Source organism: Hylaeus anthracinus, unplaced genomic scaffold, assembly GCF_026225885.1.
Source record: "Hylaeus anthracinus isolate JK02 unplaced genomic scaffold, UHH_iyHylAnth1.0_haploid 0, whole genome shotgun sequence".
Taxonomy (NCBI): Eukaryota; Metazoa; Arthropoda; class Insecta; order Hymenoptera; family Colletidae; genus Hylaeus; species Hylaeus anthracinus.
Window position 1 is genome coordinate 21,279,768 of NW_026533254.1, and position 23,612 is coordinate 21,303,379.

The 23,612-nt window shown below is 35.3% G+C and overlaps 1 protein-coding gene across 2 annotated transcripts in view; it reads right to left on the minus strand.

The window, feature by feature from the left end:
* Positions 1–23,281, minus strand: part of LOC128886141 (integrin alpha-PS2-like) — a 111,668-nt gene extending 88,387 nt beyond the window's left edge. For both annotated transcript variants that reach the window (XM_054140765.1, XM_054140756.1), the window contains exon 1: positions 22,769–23,281. In XM_054140765.1, coding sequence (XP_053996740.1) covers positions 22,769–22,944 — 176 coding nt within the window. In that variant the 5' untranslated portion in view covers positions 22,945–23,281. The remainder of the gene's footprint in view (positions 1–22,768) is intronic.
* Between the last annotated feature and the right edge of the window lie 331 nt (positions 23,282–23,612).

Below are 23,612 nucleotides of genomic sequence, written 5' to 3' on the forward strand. Positions count from 1 at the left end.
CGACAAGTCACGTAAAATTTCACCGTGTACCGTTTCTTACGAATTTCAACCACGATCGTACCATCAATCTTTAGTTAAAAGTCGAAATCCCTCGACACGTGTCCACAGATAAAAGCGGGGACATACGATGCCAGTCATCAAATTAAAGTCAATCATGTTAATCACGCTGTCGGACGTTTATTAAAATTAGTAACGTTTTTAGGTTTCAAAAGGAGAGGTTTTAGGTTTCTATGTCGTGAATATTCAAATACATCAGGTTTTGTATTGTTCCGTAAATCTGTTGTTTCACTTTTGTTAATATTTGAAATAATAAGTATTTTCTGAGTAGGTTTGGGGTAGTTGTTGATAGTGGTAAATATAATTCCAATCTCGTAATGGGGAATGTGATAAAATTGTTAATGCATCTACTGTCCACACGGAAATACTGTCTGAGTAGGTTTGGGGTAACTGTTGATCGGGACAGGAATATTGAATACTGTTAAATATAATCCCCAACTCGTAATGGTAAATGTGATAAAATTGTTGATGCGTATGCTGTCTACACGAAAATACTGTCTGAGCAGGTTTAGACCTAGTTTTTTGTTGGACACTGTCACACGAGAAGCTGCGAATAACAATATTTTATAATTTACAACTAAAGATTCACTTCATGGTTATTTTAAGTCACGTGGAGGGGAATGTATTACAATCATTAATGCTTATGCTATCTACACGGAAATACTGTCTGAATAGGTTTGGAGTAGTTGTTGCAAATTATCTAGGATTCTTTTGTTTTATTTACATTTGTATTTTGCATGCAAAAGTACCACAATTTTAAATTAAATTTGTATGTTTTAGTTTGGAACGATGCCATTTCATTAAAAATATATATTTTCAAAGTCAGCTATCTATTTCACTAGCGTTTGGCCTAAGGAAACTGATTAATTTTGTTTCACTGTGCTAGCTTGAACCATTTATTATTTTTTACACGCTCCACTAAATCGTCTGCCAAGCCGCCATTTTTCTAAAAATAAAAAATATAAAAAAAAAATGATTTTCTATTCGAATACTTATACAACGAATTAATGAATCTCGATGTAAATAAAATGTTGTTACCGCTCAAAGAAAAATTCTCGAAATAGCTTGAAAATTCGGGTGGGCAAAGTGGTTGTAACCCCTTGGTATAGAGTTCACCGAACTCGAGATCTTCCCCGGGAACGCGCATATGGTAATGAGCCCGTGCGTGCTAGGAAATTTAAAACCAGGTAGAATATGCCTTCCACGCGATACGCGCATGCAACTCGGATACATTATCGCCGAGCATAACGAAATTCCGCTAAACCAGCGACGCCGAATTATTGCAAAATTTCATTCCTTCCTCGTTGGCGGACGTACCCGGTGGAATTCTAACACTACGAAAAAGAAGCTTAATTCGATATTACGGAGCTCTTTTATTTTACTTCAATAAGGCCACGTCCGCCTTGTGGTTATTAGCGACCACATATACAAAATGATTCACGTAGCGTGACTAATTCAGTTATTTTGGAAACGCGAGGAGATACAGAGAAATTGTCGAGAAAGGAATATTTTAGCCATTCATGTTGTATTTATATAACATTATTATACGCGTAAACGTGGAAATAATTTTATTTTAGTTAAGTTTCAAAATATTCCTCACAAAGGTGCAATTATTAATTTCAGTATTTCTTCTTTCTTCCAAAATTCAACAGATTGATTTGTATTATACTCATACTATCTAACAATGACAGGCAGTTGGTAAATACTTTGAGTGAATTAATAGTTTACTGTCACTTTTTCAACGCACAAACGATCAGTGAGCAAACTTCGATATCATTTCCCCTCAAATACTGAATGTCTCTTATTGCTGATTTATTCCAGGCTCGAAATGTCACAGGAATGCATTAAGATACCGTTTTATCTCGTGTTTATACTGTACAGCTCAGTAATAAACGTGCTACGAGATAAATCTTGGCTCGCGTTATGCTCGAAGGAGGAAAGAAATTGTCATCGTGGACACGTACTTTCTAAATTGACAAGCGACTAACCTACTTGAGAAACACGAAATGAAAAACGGAAGACGGTGAAAAATCTTTTACTTTGATACGTATGATGCCGTTACATCTCGTCTCGCATTATTTATGTCTTTAGAAACCGATAGACCCACGGAATCCTTATACAGTAGCTGCGTGGAGTCTTTCGACGCGAACTTGTAGAGTGATACACATGCTTGGATAATAAACTAGCATTTCTGATATCAGACTTCATTTAGCCACAAAGAGATGCGGATGATTATGCGAATTCATATTTTCACAGATAGAGAGAAAAAATTGTGACTTGAATGAAAGTATGGCCTGCCTTTTAAACGGTATAATATGTTTATTATTGTTGGTGTTTTGTAACAATGACCATTGTTATATATATTCGAATATTTTCGTCGTTCAGCTTGCTATAAATGCATAAATAAACATCCGCGGTCTAGTTATCAGAAATGATCACTAAGAAATATAGAAGAAATTTATATAACTATGAGGTAACTGGAAATAGAGATAAGCAAAATTCTTATCCAGATAAGAATGTCAAATAACGAATAAGAGATACTCCATTATTCGTTGAATAACAAAATTTGAATTTGAATCATTAAATAAAATCATACCTCGTGTTGGAAAAATAGAAACTGATTTAATAACATTGCTAGTAAATCGCTATACTATATTTTTATTCGTCGCCCATTATTCGAATAAAATTTCGAATAATGAACGAAAGATTGACAAGCATTTAATTCGTCACTCGTTAGATAAAATATAGACTTTGAATTATCCAAAGAAATATATCACAGTGGTCAACCAAAATTGTACATATTCACTCGAATAAATTTTGATGTCCTGCTTTCATTCGTTATCTATTATTCGAATAAAATTTCGAATAATGAATGAAAGATCGACAACCATTTACCTCGTCACACGTTAGATAAAATTCAAACTTTGAATTATGCGCTATATATTGCTTGATACATGCGCTACTTTCATTCGTTACCTATTATTCGAATAAAATTTAACCGGCCTCCGTTACGTGTACTATATTCTTTGAGGGTCGTTCCGAAGTATCGTCCCGCAAGAAGTTTAAAGGACACACGCAATGCCGCGTCTCGGCGCGCGATCAGTCGATGACGCAAGGCGAACGGAGGCGTATCGACGCCGAGGCTCCGCTACTTTATAAGGAGCACCTCCTCACCAACACCAATCGACTTTCCCTGTGAGCAAAGCTTCGATCGCTGGAAGCAAAATCGCGGGTAAACGCGTGCGTGACACGCAGGTAGCTCGATTTACGACCGCCCCCGGGAAAGTATCCCTTAAACGAAGGGTGGCTTACCGTATTATTTAAGCTGTCCCTGTAAAGTCAACCCGTTAACCTCTGCCATCATTGGGGTAATATATCAACCCTGCAAATTTTAGTAAAATTAATTATTCATCATGGAAGTGGTGCAAAACCATCTTTATTTTCCAGGAAAAATTTGATTAATCACGTGTCTTCTTCTATATCGTTTCGTGAAGATGTATTATAAAGGTTTACCATTACTAATTATTCGTCCTCAGATTTATTATTCTTAAGCTCTTGAATGAACAAAAATAATTACTAGGAGTTATGAAAGAAATTTATATAGAAGAATATAAATATATAGAGTGCCAGAAGTGAACCAGTCTTCCTGAATATCCTTGAAAGTCTTCCTCTTCTGATTGTGACAATGTAAAAAATATTTTTTGCATGTTGGGAAAAAATATATTTCAGCGTATTGGTCTCTCAATACCATTTAAATTGCGTACATATAAAATATTTTTGATATCATTAAAATCAATCAGAAGAGATATTCCCGTGATTTGATTTAGGTGTGACATCCTGTATAAAAAAAAAGTAAAAATATATGTCGCTGAGACGTAACATTTTTATAAGGAATGTTTTACACGATGCAAATGATTTATCGAAGAACGAAAGAGTTCTTTTGATATTCATAGAGAGATTAAATTGAAAATGATTGAATTGAATTAAATGAGCATTTTTAATTAGTCGAGACCAGGTTAAAAGAACATGTCTTGTTTTGCGTTACTATTACCTCTGGATGAATATGAAAATCTAATGTTTCACTGACTATAGCTAATTATGCGACGGTATGGTAAGGGGCATTCAAAAGCAAATTTCGTTAATCATTAGCTCACGCGTCGAACGCGTGGAAGTAATATTGAAATTATCGCGTTGCATCGACACGCGCGGATTGTATTCTAATTAACAGCCGACAAAGAAGCGATTTCCGGGTGAGTGGTAATTTTTTGATCGTATCGACAGGAAATATCCTCGAACGAGACGGAATTTCAATATTCCCTTTGACGCAAGACGAAAGAAGCGAACGCAAAGGACCAGCACTCTTTTTTATTTAGGTTCTCTTTAATATATTTATCCTGTGGATAAATCACGCATGTAACATGAACAATTGAAAATATAATAAAATGTAAAAATATAAATAATATAAATAAATAATATATGTAAATAACGTAAAATATAAATATAATAAAATATAATTCTACATAAATACGAAAGAGAATCAATACGAAACAAATAATGAAACAATAATATAAAATTTAACTTAATGAAACTCTTAATTAATTATATAGGAATAAAATGTGATGCGATAAATTATTTAAGCTTAATGAATTAAGCTTAAATAATAAATAATAAATTTAATTTATTAAGCTTAAATAATTTATCGCATCACATTTTATTCCTATAAACATCCGCGATTTAAGCTTAATAAATTAAGCTTAAATAATTTATCGCGTCACATTTTATTCCTATTTATTCCTGAAAAGTTCGACTCTCCTTTTTCTTCCCTCAAGCATCATCAACAAACTATACTTAAAAAGCTTTTGCTTCTATTGCAAGATAAAGTGGGACGGTTACATGATCAACTATTTACGCGATCGAATTAATCGTATATTTATTTGAAAACGAGACTTTGACGATCATCAGGCGTGAAAAGGACATGAGTTCGCTTTCCAGAATCGTAAAGTCTTCGGCTCTATCTGTGTCACGAGCAATTACAGAACCAATTGAATATTCCTCGAGCGTAATTTGCATCTGGCGGTAGCGCAAAGCATGCGAGGCGGGGCGTACGAGTGTCTTTGAATGAATTCAAGGCCATTCAACGGATTCGATTAGCGATCGAGATTAACTGTGCCGTTTTGTTCTTGTGTGTGAATTTACAATTCAACGTGAGTACTCTTCGCTCGCGAAAACGACCACATGTCGAGCCTTGTAACTTTTCATTCATACTAAAAACAATTGTTGCGCAGGATTCATTATGGAAGGACTCTTCAAAAGGAGCCTCGGTATTTTGTTTTTTAAAACAAATAATTTCGTTAGAAATAAGAAATTGGATATATTCCCTCGGTGCTGCGTCATTTTATTTCATTGTAATTAGCGGATCATTTGATTCAAGTGTGTCTACTTAATTATTTTATTTAAGAGTATCTACTACATTATTTTATTTAATTGTATCCACCAAATCATTTTATTTAAGTGTATCTACTGTATTATTTTATTCGATTCTATCTAATGCATAATGTTATGCCATTGGATATTTCTGGAATGATCAATTTTTTGACCATTTTAAAATTTCCTCAAAGTTCATAATTATCGATGGACGAATAGACAGTTTTTCACAGACCAAATTAAACTAGCGACTTTGTAACAGACCTGGGCAAATTTTATTTGGAACGAAAATAAAAAATAACTATTTGAAACAATAGTTAGAACATATTGCGAATTCTTTCATTGAATTTTGTTTCAAATGCAGTCAATGAAATAATCTTCACAATAATATACAATAAAAATAATTTATTTCTTGAAACCTTTACTACTATTTGCTTCAAGCAAAAGTTTTTTTTTTAAAACTTCATCTGCAAGAGATTTCAAATATTATTCTAAAGGAAAATAATTCGATTACTTCAAATAATGCGTACAAAATTATAAAACAAAATAATGTGTTACTCGAAATAATATTTCAAATAATGTTACTTCAAAACGAATCACAGTTACGAAAATAACTATAAAATAGAATAACGTGTTGTTTGACATAATATTATAATATGCAACAAAAATAATTTTTTTTTTTTAAACATTTACAACAACTTTCTTCAAGCAAAAGTTTTAAATATTAAAAGTTTCTAATATTATCACGAAAGAAAATAATTAGTTTATTTCGAATAATGCGTATAAAATTATAAAGCAAAAGAGTATGCTATTGTAAATAATATTTCAAATTAACCAAAACCTTTCACCCTTTTAAAAGTGCCCGGGTTAGCTTTATAAGCGCATGAGACAAAAAAATTGGATTCGTTTAATGCTAATCCGACTTCTAATCTACGTCTCGCATCGAACGCTGAAATTTAAGAAAAAATACACAAGTAGGCGTAAAATCGACTTTCGCTTCAAACCTGCGCGCACGACCAAATGACTTTTCTAAGTAGCCTGAACCGAGCCGAATAGCCGAGAATGGTCAGAAGACGTCGTATGGGCGGCAGACTTGGTAAAACAAGCGAAACGAACGATCACTCCGTTGGTCGCCCCGAAAATCTCGACGATTCGTTCGTTTCTCTGGCATTATTCTTATCGGACAACTGCGTTTACTTGTTTACGTCTGTTTCGCTGATAATACAAGATATCTGCTCGTTTGGTGCCGCATTGCGATGACAAGACTCGTGTTTTGAGATTGCGAAAGACTTTTCTCGGTCCGTTGCTTTTACACTGGTGACACAATTTTGGTTTTAGGTTCGGGTCGAAATAATTGTGAACCTTCTTAGAAAGTTGAAAAACAGTTGTAATAGAATTTTTATATAATAAAAGTTGTTGAAGATGAAAGTCTGAGTTTGAATGGAATTTGTAAGGAATAAAAGTACTACTTTTATGCAAGAAAAATAGATATTGTTTACATTATTGTGGATATGAAATGTCGTATATACAAATGAAACTATATTTTTAAATTCTACATACTATTAATATATATATTAAAAGTCTTGTTTACGGTATCCATTAAATAATCCAAGTTATTTATTAAATTATCATTGAATATAGTTTATATTTGAATTTTATTTATGTAATAAAACCATATGTCATGACCAGACTGCAGATTTTATACATTTGTAGCGTACAGTAATATGAAAAAAAACAAAAAATATACATTAATTTATTAATTAATATAATAATATTATTATTTCGTTTTTCCTTAGTACGCACATATCTTTTGCTTATGTTTACCACGTATTTACAGCTACAAGCTATATTAGCTTGTACCATAATCTTCAAAATAATATGCAACAAAAATAATCTTTATTTTGAAAACTTTACAACAAATTCCTTTAAAAATTTTATCCGTAAGAGATTTCTAATATTATCACAAAAGAAAATAATTAGATTATTTCAAATATTGTGTATAAAATTATAAAACAAAATAATATATAACATGTAAATAATAATACATAAATGCATAAAATCCGTAGTCTAGTAATGACAAGAGATTATAAATTAATATGCACAAACAGATCAAATAAATGTGACTAGTAAAATAAAAATCAATAGAAAGGACTTAATTTTTCACGAATCAAGACAAACATAACAAAGTTGTTATATACCTAAGCCTATATATATCTCAGGTGCATTTCTTTTTTTACAAGATTTTACTTATTTCCAGACAATTTGTGCACGCGAAGATTATGTGTTGAAACTTGACTTAAATCGTTAACGTTTGACTAGATGCAAAACACGTAGGCTACTGCGATGTTCTCGATTAGGCTTTCGTGTACGAGTTTTACGTGTCCTATTTTGATTCGAGTGGTCCTGACACGATCCATTCGTTGAAATTGCAGCGCATGTTATCATTCGATAAATAAACGACCGCAATACGCGAAAGAGGGCCTAGAATCAGACTCGAGTCGCATAGCAGGCTAGATCAATCACGGAAGGAACTGGGTCTCGACAAGCAACGTAATTGGCTGATCTTAATCGCATTAATGGAAGAGCAAATTAATCAGCATCGTTTCATCTGGGTTCACGACGCGACGACCCATTTCTCTATCCGCGGTACGAACAATGCAATTGCAGTTGCATGACATCTTTTACGGTCTCATTTATCCGCCTTATCAACCATTCGACCAATTAAACAAATAAACTCTCTATCGTTTTATTATTGATTTCGGAGAAACGATTACGAGCGTCTTGTCCTATACCAGCTAGGGGTACAGGAAAGGCAAAGGTGGACAAATTTTATTCGTCGGGGAGCAAATATTCAATGCAGTTATTTTTTATTAAATATTCAAGGAAGAGAACTTGCTCTGAATAAACGAAGAAAAATGAGAAACAGGTAATTGTAGGAGTCTAAACGAAAAACAAGGCACGAGAAGATTCGAATCCACGATCCTCGGACCCACAGTCGATCGCTTTACCTACAGTGTACACGATCGATCCAGTACCCTACGATTGTGGATATTTACGTGTCTATTACAAGTGTGAAGCCTGTCAAGTTTTTAAATATAACAGAATGAAACAGTAAAAACGAAATAGTAAAATTATAGCTAAATGTAAAGAATAGTAAAGAAGTATTCAAAGTGTGATGGATGGAATGTGTTTATACATATATGTATTTCATAAGGCAGAAGTTAAGGAGTGAATAAAAATACAATTAAGGATAGAAAATAATAAATAAGTAGGTACGTGATTCACGGTTAAAAGAACATATACGTTTGTGATAAGAAACCAACTACTTTACAATAATTAAATGTAAAGCCTGTCAAGTTATTAAATTACAACAGAAGGTAATATTAAAAAAAAAATAGTAAAATTATAATTAAACGTAAAGAATAATAAACAAGTATCTAAGGCGATAACTAAAATTACATCTACAACACAATTTCAACAATTTCCATAAATAGTTTTAGTAGGAGTACCTTCGTATAGGATTGGTAGTGAGTTTCTATTTTGTGGATTAGCTGTAGCTTCTCTTGCAGCTCAATCAGCTATTTTATTGCTTCGAATAAAATAAAATATAATTATAATAAATGTGAAATATAAATCCTTGAATATAATTCTTTCTGCCATATACTCGAACTACTAGGTGTACGATTGTAAATGTCCAATGTCCATTCGAATAAGCATCTACAGTAGCCATAAACGCTGGGATCGAAGCATACTACAAATTCCATTTCCATTCTGCTCGGACTTTATGCACGTGTTTCTGGCGGCTCGCACGTGATACGAAGATGCTTCGTCGCGGTTTTTACCTCGATTCGTAGATCAGCCACACGTGGACCAGTGGCATCCATGGTAGTAACGCGAATTGACAGCGAGTATCGCGTGTCGGTATCACGTTGCGCTACCGAATGATTCACGATACACTTGAAAACACAATCGCGGGTACGTGTGCCGGGATGGGAATATCCCGAGCATACGTGCCCCGTGCAGTAAAAACATTCTTAATACGCTGGTCGTGTAGGTGTAGTCACGACTATTTCTATCGTCGAGTACTTCATCCTAACTATAAAAAGTTGAAATAACTATTGGCGGTATAGCTGAAAAGATAGTGTTCAAAGTTCTAGATTAGTGATTATTTGTTTAGTACATGTCGCATTTTGTTGCAAGTATAATGAAACTACTGGCAAGAAATTTGTTCAAAGGTTTAATTATACTTTAAATACTGTAAAATCCTTAAACGAAAATAATTAATTCTCTATTAACAAACCATACTTTGTATTTAATATTCCACAATTTATTTTCGATTAATACTTGAGGTTTATCAAATAATAAAGAATATGTACAGCTGTTACCTTTTATCTCGAAATAATATTTCGAATAATGTTATCTCAAAAGTGTTCACGGGTATGAAAGTAATTATGAAATAAAATAACATGTCGTTCTGTCTGTGTCGTACTAAATGTAAATCCCTGTCATTCGTATTCCTTTTAATTAACAATTGGACCATTGTCGTTTTATCCATCGCTATTTGAATAAATTTGAACAGAAAAGAAAGAACACTTCAAATTCAAACTCAGCTGTGCAGAAACGGACATAGCTTCTTCTGCCATGATGTCTAATCAATGTAGTCGGAAAGAGAGTTCGAGAGGAACTATAAATCTTCCAGTGGACGCCCATAAAACGCTTTTTCCCGACCTTTCAAGTCACGTTATCCTCGTTCGCAGCACTCGGACCGCGTTAGGAGGAAAACACATGTCGAACAAAGTCGGAAGGGCAACAATGCAATTTTGTCCAAGAGGCACGTAGGTGAACGTCGCCATATGGTGGACAGACTGACTTTTCGGAGGATTCGAGTAACAGTTGGATGGACAGAAGACACAAGGTCGACGCGTCGAAGATTCCCAACGACAGGCCTGACAGATTTTTGGAAACCCACGCCGGAAGTTTAACGGTCAAAGAGTCCAATATATCATTTGAAACTTCTCCTCTTATACTGTGACTCTCGTTTCACTCGCAGCAAAAGAACTCTGCTTTAAACAAAAAATTGCCTGCCTTAAAACAAACGACACAAAGAAATGTTTAAGAGTCTGTATAGAATCCTCTTATATATTTGGCACAAAAGAAAAAGATTTTATAGAACATGGATAATTTTTATACACCATGCAAAGGGTTACGTTGTGGTGGGTGTTAATTAAACATCGGATGTTTACGTAAATTCATATTTTTATATACACGGATGAAGAACAGAAATGTAAATTGAAGTATGTTTTGTTTTCTAAATGTTGCAACATTTGTTGTTTTCTAATGTTGTATTATGTTTACCGTATTTTGCATATTTATTTGTACACATCCTTGTATATCATCTACTTGTTTACTGTTCTTTACGTTTGAGTACGCTTTTACTACTTTCGTCACTATTACCTTCTGTTATATTTAAATAATTGATAGAATTTTTATTTATTTGTGACTCACGTACTTGTTTATTCTTTCGTATGTTTAGTCGTGTTTTTATTCGCTCCTTAATTTTGCCTTATGATATACATATATAAAAAACATTCCATCCATCACCATTTGAATACTTATTTACTATTCTTTACATTTAGCTATAATTTTACTATTTATTTCTTACTATTACCTTCTCTTATATTGAAAAACTCGACAGGCTTTGTATTTATCGAAAGGTAGTAAAACTCTTATAACAAACGCACCTAATTAACTCTATTAGCAAAAATGTCAGAAAATAATGCGCCAAGTATAACAACACCGTGGCTCTACGGTGGTCGTAGGAAATGACGCTAGTAAATCACTTAACCAGCCGTTTCAATTGCACACTTGCGTGCTCGATGCTTAATGACTTTCACGTACTTGTCGTTACGACACCCGCTACGCTAGGGAACGAGCTACGTTACGCACGTGACACAAAAATCTCGTGAGCACACACACGTTTAGTCACGTTTAGCGTCGAGCGCGTCCCGAAGAATAATTATCGCGGAGCATCACCTGGCGTCGATTAATTACAGAAATTTACCGCGCGCTCTTAAATTAATGTACGACGGTATCCGACGAAGCAATCGAGGAAATAACATGCGAAGGCGAGGCTACGAGTATTACAAACGATCGGGAATCATGGCATCGGAGTTCTTGAGGCCTTTAAATCGAATCATTCTTGCTTCCTTTGCGTTGTTGCTAAACTTTCTACTCGGAAATTTGTATAATGTTTCTTATGGATAACAGTCACTTTGATAGTCATTTTACGGTATTAATAACGAATTAAGTGCATCAATTTTGTTTCGTTGCGTAGGACAGGGTGAACAATAGTAATTAGACTGTAGCAACTTCCTCAATGAGAAAACCTTCAGAAATCGGACGAATATTCTTATTACGATTAAATACACTAATTAGAAAAAAAGTTGTGTTCATTTAAAGTTACCCTTAAAAATCGGACATATCATATGTTACAACCTAATATTACATTTAAACCTGAACTTATAATAATTTAATTGACAGAGATAATCATAATTAATTACAAATATAATTCTACATACAGAGAATACATCTCTTCATTAACACTGACAGAGAAATAAGAATTAATAATCGGTTCGCGTAAAAATTACTCATCTCTGACTCGTTATGCGAAATTAGTACCTAGTTATAAACGTCGTCCGCGTGTCTACGATTACTTGAAACTACGAACACCAAGTGACACTGAAAGCTACAAAACAGCAGGAGAACCGGGCGCGGTAGCAAAGCAGTAACTCATTTACCAATATTCTCTTTCTCTTTATTTTACCGACAGACCTTTACCACCTGGCCTCTCGGCACAAGCATGTTGGGCACGTGTGTAAGAGCATTTGCACACATGTTTGCATGCGGCCAGGTAAAGGTAATAGGCCCCCGAGGCTGTCGGTTCTCCTCTTGGATAATGACACAGGCAGAGCTTCGGGCACGTGCCTCACGCGATCCCCATTATCTCGATCCTCCGCCTTCTTCCTTCCTCTTCTTTCCTTTTCACGGGGAAGTTTAAGCGCACCTTTCTCTCTTTCTCTTCGTTTTACCCATTTTCGTCGCCCATTTACGAAAACCCAATCGTTTATCGCCCAGAATAAGTGCACACTCCAATTAATAAAAATAACGTGACAAATGGAGGTTTATATAAACTCCCCTAATTCAACTTTGATAAACAAATAGCGTTATGGAGAAATAAAAAATCAATTTCAAATAATCAAAAACTCTTTGAAGCATAAAAGAATCACAAGAACTGGTGATAAATGCAAACGACCCAGTTTGCAGTACTCAATTAATAAAAATAACATCAAACACGAAGATTCAAAGAGAAGATAGAAAGATTCATGATACAATCGATAGATCATAAATTTTGCAGTACCATAAACATATTCAGGTACCTACGTTCCTCTTCTTCATTCAAATCATCGCAACCTGTCGATTTTACGACATCGCTTAAATCACGAAAGATACAGTTTCGAGAAGACTTTCAACCTAATTAAATGCACGTTAACGGGACAACGACTGCAGGAGCGTTGACAGCCACGTCCGCAGAAAAGAGAAGGAATTAGCAACCCGCATCGTCGGGATCCATCAGTATCAACGCCACCTCGACGCGAGCCGATAATCGATTGGAAGGTGTGCCAGGTATGCCACGGTGGGCGACCGCTAAAAGGAAAGACCAATGAGCGAATAAAAAGCCACGAGTAACGTGCTGTCTTAGAAGGACCCTCGTCCTTAATCTTGTAACTGGGATGCTACCTAAGGGTTTATCCCTTGATGTTGTTGTTAGGCTTCATTGATAAGAAAACATCCAGATAAACGTCCTTACAGTGTACATACGGAGAATTGCAATATCTTGCTTAGATGAAATAAATATAATGAAGGAATACGAAAGGTATTACTGTAAAGTCACCATAAATGCACAAATATCTCTACCATAAATGCACTGAAAACATCCTCACTACAACTTCTTTGAAACTGTATTTTTTAACAACATCCATTACACATTTATTATACCGATCATAAAGATAGTAATTTTTATTTATTCATTGGAAAATATTTCATTCTGTAATTATCTTTATACAGACATAAGAATATTATACTGTAAGAATAATTCAATTCGCGATCGAAATAAATAAAATAATTTGAATAATAGCTTTTATGAAATTATTGAAATCATTTGAGCCTTAGTAGAAGCTTTTTATATTTCTAACGTTTCGGATTGTAATTATCCCTGAAGGCCATCTTGGAAAGCCCTTTACGTCTCGTCACAGGTATCTTTTATGAAACGTTTTCGCATACTTTGAGGACAGGATGCATCAGGATAAGAGTACAAGATAAAAGTTAAAAAAGAAGAAACGCTTTATGTGTTTTACGCGCAAATTGCTTAAAAGCGAAAAGTGTACGACTGATAGCCGGCGTTCCACCCCAACCTTTGTTTTGTTTCGTCAACCGGAAACGAGGAAATTGAATCCTCGCTTCCTCCTCCAGCGACACGCTCCTGTAAACACCAGTTTCGAACTAGCGTGAAACAGCCAAGTCCGCGCTTAACGTTTCCTATGATTTTACAAAGAATTCATCCATAGATTAGTACACAAAAATTCTATCAATTTTGCATAGATATTATAAGATAAAAGTCGAAGACTGAATTAAAATACAAGTAAGTGTACAAAATAATAAATAGGTATGTACGTGAGCCATGATTAAAAAAGCATACACGTTTGTGATAGAAAACCTACTGCTTTACAATAATTAAATGTAAAGCTTGTCAACTTATTAAATACAACAAAAGCTAACAGTAAAAAAAATAATAAAATTATTTAGGTAACTGTAAAGAATAGTAAACAAGTATCCAAGTTATGATGGACGCCAGGTATAAAGTGTCACTTAAAAAACGAAACAGGAGGTAAAAATACGACAATGCGAACATTCGTCAACATTTACACGAACAGTCGCGAATTTGTTTAAAGACCGTGCGAAATGGCAATTTCGCAAACCCTGACAAGGTCTTATCTCATGGAGGCGGAATGTGATAAGAAGCACATGCTTCCCGGAATTCTCGACGAAAAGTTAGGGCACGTATAATAGAAACTTTCCAGACAAAGGGGAACTAGTTTCGCTTCGTGGAAACGGTCATGCGTCAACGCGTCCTCTATCTAGGATAATTAATTCGCACGACGAACAGAAGAAACGAAGGATGTAATAGTATTGTTTTCTTAGATAACGTACAGTCTGAACCATTCACATAGGTTTTATCTGAATAGAACACTGCGAAACCCATTCTAAAATATTAATAAAACTCAAGAGTAGAGTTTTAGTTTGTTTTAAGGTAATGGCAATTCAAACATAATACTGGTCGATCCCAAAATTTGTCTTCATTAAGAGAAAACTAAAGGTGATATTAAAATCGTTATAGTATAACTCAAAAGTGGAATTTTGTTACGTTTTAAACTAATGGCAATTGGAACGTAATACTAGTCGATCTCAAAATTTGTTTTCATTAAAAGAAAATGAAAGGTGATATTAAAATCGTTACAAAACTCAAGAATAGAGTTTTGTCATATTTTAGGCTAATGGCAATTAGGACATAATACTGGTCGATCTCAAAATTTGTTTTTAATAAAAAAAAATTGAAGGTGACATTAAAATCTTGAATATTTAAAATTTCTTCAGTACACATTGACATTCTCCACTTCTGTATAACGCCTTTTGGAAATATTGAATATTACATAGCCGTACTTTGGTCGGTAGCATACCACCGATTAACAATAGTACTCACGACTACTGATAAGTGTGGAGCATGGAACTTGATTGAATGTTTGTTTACATTCTACGATCCGTTAGAAGCACACCGACAACCAGAGAAGATGAGTAAGCGTTAGATCGCTTCTTCAAAGTGAATTAGTTTAAATAATTAAATAAATATTAATTTAAAGACCAAGGGGGAAAAACTCATAATGTCCAAAAATTAAAAAATGGGGAAAATTGCGATTGTAGTTTATACATGACTCCTAATATAAAGTATATGATTTTATAAATGTTTTATAAATGTTAATCATTATAAATCAAGCAATGTAATTTTGTTATTAAGAATTGTAATAACAATTAAATATTAAGTGCACATTTTTGTAACGCGTACAAAATTTAGATTATAAAAATTAGAATTAAAATACTCCTGCAAAACGAATGTACAAAAAAGAGGAGTACAATATGAATATTCTAAAATTCATGCACCATAATGAAACACCAAACAAACAAACGTGGAGATAAAGTGGTGTATTGAAATAAATGACCGATAGCATACATCGATATGCAACCATGATTTCAAAAGAATAACGAACTCACGAGATAGATAAAATAAAATTCATGGAATCAGAAACCATAAGGAAAAAATTGAACACCTCCTTCGCAGTACCAGAAACCGTAAGCTTCGTAAGCAAGAGTCCCGGACCCGACGCAACAACGATCTTCATTACGCATATGTAAACGACCAGCTTCGGGTCTCGCGAGAATACTCGAGATTGGTCCAGATATAAGTCCGATAACGCTGTCGTTAGCCAGAACGTCGCGGACAGCACGATGACTGATACGGTCGCCGATTAGATGACATCTTCAGAGAAACGGCGCTCGCAGTATGCATAAGATCACGACGGGAGGTCGAGTCTCAATTTGGTATTCCACGAAGGGCCTTCCAATTGGCGGGGAACGAAAGGCAAGGTGGTTCCATTGAGGAGGACCGGGAGGCAGCGTAATAGTAGATCGAACGCGAAGATTACGGGAGTATTAATCAGAGCAAACCGAGAGCGACGTGCCGCCCACGTAACGGGGCTGCGATGACCTAACATCCTGTATCACAGCCAACCTCGTGCTCTGAATCCGTCGAACGTGTTTGCTACGACGGTTTATACATAGGATGAGTTTATCGACGGAAAAGAGATCACGGAAAAGGAGGGAAAAAGTGGAGGATCGTTTCGATTAATTTCGCGAGAGAAAGAGTATCGTCTATCGATATCACAGATTCTTGTGTAATACAATCGTGTATTAAAATATAAACTTTCCACATTATGTATTTTTCATTTTAAAAATTCTTAAAAATTCAACGATTTTCTCTTCCTGTTAAATTTCTTTACAGTTTTGTTCTTCAAAGAACAAAAAAAAAAAATACTACGTTTAATTAATTTTGATTACTTTTATCTATGAAAAATTCTGTATGTTCTTAAAATGCGAATAAACGTGTGTGCAAAACCCTTTATAACCATTCCTTGTATTAGATTAAAAAACAAAAAATCCTGAGAAAGAAATAGAAATTGACGCACAAGACTAAAATACCCTTTTAGAAGGTTATAAAAGTTTCTCTGACAAAAACGTATTAATATCTTTATTAATTGTATATTTAAAAAAAAAATATTCGAACTCTAATCAGATTTTGAAAACCTTTATAAAAATTTCTTATATAAACAAAAAAATTCTCAAAAGGAACTAAAAATTGACGTTCTGAACTAGAATATCCCTCAAAAACCAGAACAACCTCTAATTCTCCTTTTCGCGAGTTCTATGATTAAATCAACCTTCGATTTCCTTCCGTCGCTAAAAGGAAGAAGACACTTTGATGCCAATGTAAACACGTTGAAACGACGCCGTTTCAAACCAGTAAGCGAATACATTCGGTTACTACAGGCGAACGTGTCGTTTTTAAACGCGAAACGACGTAAGATCAAGAAGGTCTGTCACGCAGGACGCGTGACGCGCGTCCTGTGGCCGGCTGTAAATCGTTGGATCTCGAAGGTAGGTAGGACTTTCGATTATATATATCACTGTTGGACTCTATTTCGGGAATTAATGCGAGAGCAGAGCGGTAACAGTGCGATCCGGTGCATTCGCCTCGCCTCAGATTAACGAGGACGAACTCTCGTAAAGCTTCTACAGACTGGCCTAAATATACGCGCCTACGAAGTTTCTCATAACGAACGATGTAATCCGGATTTCCTGCGGCTTTGGATGTTCCGTACGCCTGGTGCTTTATTTTCCTCCGATCCGTGGCCGTCCATTGTCTTTCGAAAAAAACAATGTACAAAGAGTCGAGGCGTCACACCATCCTGACGACGAATAATAATCATAAATTGATTCTGGAATTTATTGCACTGGGAAATTGATCTCTTTCAAAATGGCGACTTTGTTCAGAGTGGCGTTGGTGTTATTTAGAGGTAACAATGATTTTTATTGCTCTTTGATTTTAAGCTTGAGAAAGAGAAAAGAATTCTTATTATATATTCCTCGAGACCTGATGTAAGATTTTTTTGAAGAATTAGGAAATTCAGAAATTGACAGCAGTTTATGTTTCTTTCTCGCGTCTTCTCTACCGGAGGGAGGTAACTTTTGTTTTATTTCTTGAAATCTATGTAAGATTTCTACCGAAGAAAGTCTGAATGACAGTATCGATATTCGTAAATATATATTCCATTATAAATATATACGCGAATAAAACTTACACATGCATATGTATATAATAAAAATTGATTTCGAAACATCAATCCTATTATTCAATTTAGATATCAATAAACATACAGAGTACGAATACCTATGGAACCTACTCTATCGAGGTAACAGAACCTTTCTCGTAGAGAAAAGATATAATCAACATTTTTAATTAATAATATTTGTATTTTATTAGTTCATTATAGCCCATTTTCATTAGATCGTTTACTGTGCATCTATGCAAAATCTATGCAAAATCTAGCATAGATCGATCTTCGAGTTGGAAGATCGCAGAAACAGAGAATCCTGTCTCCATCGCGGCTGCTTGAAACCGTTCAAACTCCGTTGGGAGTCGAATAAATTACGCGGTCGGACCTTGTCGACCTTTCGCGCGCGATTTTTCCAACGACCAGCCGACGTAACCGATGCCATTACCCGCGTTTCCTCGTTCTGTCGGCATTATTTATATCCGTCGTCGCCAGAGAAGCTGGGGCAGAAACGTTTATTCGTGGCCCGCGTGACTCACGAGACGACCCTCGCGATGAAAACGAAACACCTTCTGCTCGCGATTCTCTGGGGCGCGATAACCGCTCTGTCACCCATATATGAACCGCTCGTACCATGGATAAAGTAAAACCCATCGAATATACCCAATAATTGAGCATCGCGAAAAATTGGAATATACTTCAACAATTTCGTTTTACTGATATTAAGGGGGTATTATTGTCTAGAAGTTTGTTTTTTCAGTAATTTTTAGGAATTAATTTTGCGAAAACTATCAAACCATACAGTACCAGGATTTTTATGCATAATAAAACACGTTTCAACTAACGACACAAATTTTTATGAAATACTTCGTTGAGATCTATATAAGTAGTTACGCGCTGTTACGCAGGTTGTGGCGCGAAACGCTCGTTCAATCGGGCGTACAGGCTGTGGTGGTTCTAGTCGTCTGTGACAGAAAAACAAATTTTTTTTCCAATATATATGAATGTCGTTATCGTCTGAACTAGAATTAAGTAAGTACTAAATTTTGTATCGGAATCGCAGCTGTTTGATAATTAAGGTTTAATTTTCCCGGAAAATTGTCGACTAAACTATGAGAGCAGGTTCGACAGAGCTGGAAGGGTGGCCTCACGAGCGCCGAAGGCGAGAAATGGCACTCGATCATACTTATCGCCCACAGATGAAAGTTCATCGTCACTGAGCTGTTACATGGATCACGATGAAACTGGAGGCAGGCCCGCTCGCCTTGATCCCGAATGAGAACATAAAAGGAGAGCGGTTCTAGGCACCTGTTATCGGACCTGTCTTGAAGTAAACTATTGTCTCGGGGAAATTGATGACCACTACAATAATAGGACTCTGTTCTACTCAGGAATTACGATAATAGAGAAAGAGAGAGAGAGAGATTTATTAACATTTTACTTGACATAACTATTATTGTTTCCTATCAAATAAACATTCAACGTAATTATTAACTCAACACTAAAAGTACAATTATACTGTTCTAAAAAAAAGAAACATTTCTTTCAGAATTGGAGCTTTTCTATACATATAAACACAACTATTCAACTATTCTATTTCAACACAACTATTTTAAATTGAAATTCTTAAGGATCAAGTCACCACAGAAACCGAAGATCAAAAGAAAAGCTTCAAACACCTGCAATTACGAACTTGGTAAGCACCGGAGTTTAAATGAGGTAGATAGGAGCACTTCCGTCGTACGTATCTCGTGGGAGGTTTGACGTTTATGCGCTTGATAAAGCACACAAGAACGAGTCCCATTCAATGATTGCATAATTGTTTGCGAACTGGGACAATTGAAAGAAGAACTTCGCTGCCGATATCCAGATACAATTTCCTTTATTAGTTGCCCAACTATTAATAGTCGTGAGTCACGGTACCAACAACAACCATTTTACTTCAGTCGTTATCGATAACATTCAAATTTAAAGATTTACACAAGTGCTTCGTTAATTCTAACTCGCAATTCCAACCTAGAATTTTGTAGAAAAAATACTTGATTATACTGTAACAAAAACAGAGCAATGCGCTCACTCTACCATTTCAGCAACTTATACAATTTTTCTCCTACAATTAACATAAATACCATAATTGATACCATTTACATTTCGAAGCAAACGCGTGCAGAAATTTAACAGGAAAGCTTCCGTAACGAATGAAAAGTAACGACGTTATTATTTTCCATCCGGTTTAGAAACCAAGCGCGATTCAATTTCGAATCCAGTAGGAGCGCAATTATAGAGATCGAATCTAATATCTCGATACCAGCGCACGTTTACGAAAGAAAAAATTATACTCTTCTCGCGGTAATCGTGGGTAAATGAAAGTCGATATTTCATTATCGAGGTTCCAGCCAACGCCAACGCCATGGAACGGCGCGAATCACTTGCTCCTCTGTTTCTGGGACGAAGACTTAAAAGGAGATCGTGGTCGTCCTAAACACGTAGGAGTGCTGCTTTATGTAATTAATTTTCAAGATGTAATTTTATTTCGTTTATCATTTTCCAAATACGAACGAGAAATATCTACTGCGACAGCCTCACACGTAGAAGTTATTACTTAATAATTTCTTAGTAGTAATTACTATTACAAATATTATCTTTGTTTTTACAATTGTAATATGTAATTTATTTTTGTCTTTATTCTATTATTTACAGCATTTGTAAATTATTTATTATTTGTAGTAGTAATAATTTTTATTAATATTGATAATAAATTGATACTGATTTAAAGAAAAGTACCAATGCATTTATTATTTGAACAATTTTTAACAGCCAATTATTAAAATCAAAGCAAATGTACAATTCGATTTAAAAGTCCGGTATCAAGTTTGAAAATTGGGGCATTTAAGGGTTGAAAGCACCTACCAAACCTACATGTCGTTATCTTCAGCAACTCGAGCTTTATCGCTCTAAAAAAACTTCATTAGAGAATAACGTTCGCGGGATAGAGAACGAAGCAGAAAATTTTTCGTGTGAAAAATTTCATTCGTACGGACACTTTTCTGACAAATACAACCAGTGAGCTGCACCTACGGAAATAACGCTTACGCAGCGATTCGGTGTTCCTTTTATCGGCGGAACTGTACATATTCCTTTAAGAATGTTGGTTACGTATGAGTCAAGTAAGTAACCAAATGACTTTTAATAACGATGACTCAGGCACGTGAATCGAACGAATCGTCGATTTCTGGAATGATGCGTCTGCGACGCTTCCAGGACTAAAAAAAGTCGTGTTAATTCTATGACGTCACGAATGACGAATAAAGTAGTTGCAATGATGCAAAGAATATTCAAGTTTTAACGAAACGAAATTCTAACAGACATGTAAATGTTGGCTGACTAAACTGTTTTTTTTTCGTACATTTGCATTTGTTTTTCATATTTTTATCATTCATGAATACGTAAAATGAAAATGACAATGAAAATGAATACATAAAATGAAGATGAAGATGAAAATGAAGACGAAGATGAAGGTGAAGATGAAGATAAAGGTGAAAAAGAAAATGAATACATATAATGAAAAAATGAAAATGAATACGTAAAATAAAGATAGAGACGAAGACGAAGACGAAGACGAAGACGAAGACGAAGGTGAAGACGAAGGTGAAGACGAAGACGAAGGTGAAGGTGCAAAAGAAAATGAAAAAGAATACATGAAATGAAAATGAAAATGAACATGAAGATGAAAATGAAAATTAACTAACCTTTACAATACATTTGGCATATGTTTTCCATATTTTTATCATGCATGAATACATAAAATGAAGATGAAGATGAAAATTAACTATCCTTTACAATACATATGGCATGCTTTCCAGATTGTTATATTCCATGTATACATAAAATGAAAGTACAAAAAAGAAAATGAATGAAAATGAAAACTGAAAGGTGGATCGTTTCTCTTTCTAACGGTGAAGCATCTCCAGATTTCCAATTACAGGCAGGCCTGTGTCTTCCCTGCTTTATCTATGACAGGAGCTTTCCAATTGCCCTAATCGTCGACACAACACTGCACATCCGTACTCAACTCGACGGCTATTAGTCGGCTGTGTAAACTTGTATTTTTCATCCAACTTTCTTTTAATTAAAAATTGTAGCGTTGTCGTTTCATCATCGCTATTTGAATAAATTGAGACTTTCACATTTCAAAAAATTTGTATCTCATCAATAATTTGTTCAGTCACTATAGGTATTTGGTATCATTTGTTAACATTTGGACCACCGAGGTATTGATACTTTTTATCAACTGTTACGAACATCAGACAATAACTAATATTTCATATATACTGAAATAATATTTCAAATAATATATTGAATCAGCGGGGAAGTATAAACAAATATAAAAATCTGAGGTAGTCGATATCAATTACCTCCAAAACCTTCGAAATAGCTATTGACAGATGCCCGTAACATTTGAGGTATTGACGAAGTATCAATAATATGAATGAAATAATATTTCAAATAATATTCCAAATAATTATGAAATAAAATACCATATACATGAAATAATATTTCAAATAATTACGAAATGAAATACCATATTATTTAAAATATTATTTCATAAGCGCGCAGGTCTGCATACAATTAATTTCTAGAAGAGATAATAGAATGTAACTAGATAACAGCCAAGTCGAAAGGGTTGAGCTATCGGAAAGCACCCAGTATCCGCATGACTCCACCTCTGAAACGTGTATATATGTTCCAAAGTGTTTTTCTCGCGAAAGAAATAAAAGAGCGCTCACCAGCCTCGTCCGAATCTGTCCCTGTACGCCGACACAGCGAAACCGAACATAGATCTCCTCTCGTTCTGATAAACCGCGTAATGTTTGGTCTCCACGTTGAACGCCTCGGAACACCAGGGTGGCGAACCGATAACGACGAGGCCAACGAGGACTGCGATGATGCTCGCGGACCACATATTTTTCCAGTCACTGTACGGAGCACTGATTAGATCAAACTGTCATACGCGACGCGTGGATCGACCGTCGATCGGTAACGAGAGCACACACTTGCACACCAGCGAATGATCGATCGATCGTCGGGAACGCGATTGGCGATGGGTCAGGGTGCCGGTAGCGGCTGCACCGCAGACGACATGTGGCTTCTACGAGGCCCTCGAGACACTGCGTAAGAGACACTCTGTGAACGACGGTACCGACGAAAGGAAAAGTGGGGGATGGGGAGAACGTGGTCTGCAGACGTCTGCTTGACGGACGGTCGCGGACAGACTGAGTTGAAATCCGTTCTTTCGGTTACTCTTCGCTCGCGAGGGCTGTGCGCTGTGTGACTCCCACCCACTGCACGCGGTTCCCGCAGTTACGCTTCGCTCGAACATGCGTGCGTGCCGATCCATGGATCGCAGATCTAGACACTTTTCGGATGATTTTAGTTAAAATATTGTGGCGAATATAAATTATTCTTGAATGATATTTATTTGGAGTAATTGTGGAATTGTTTTTTTGAAATTATGACAGGTGAAGTGACAAGTGAAACATGACACAACTGAACATGTTATTATATTTAATGATTGCTTTCGTACCTGTTGTCAGTTTTTACATGATATTACTTAAAATATTGTGTGAAATA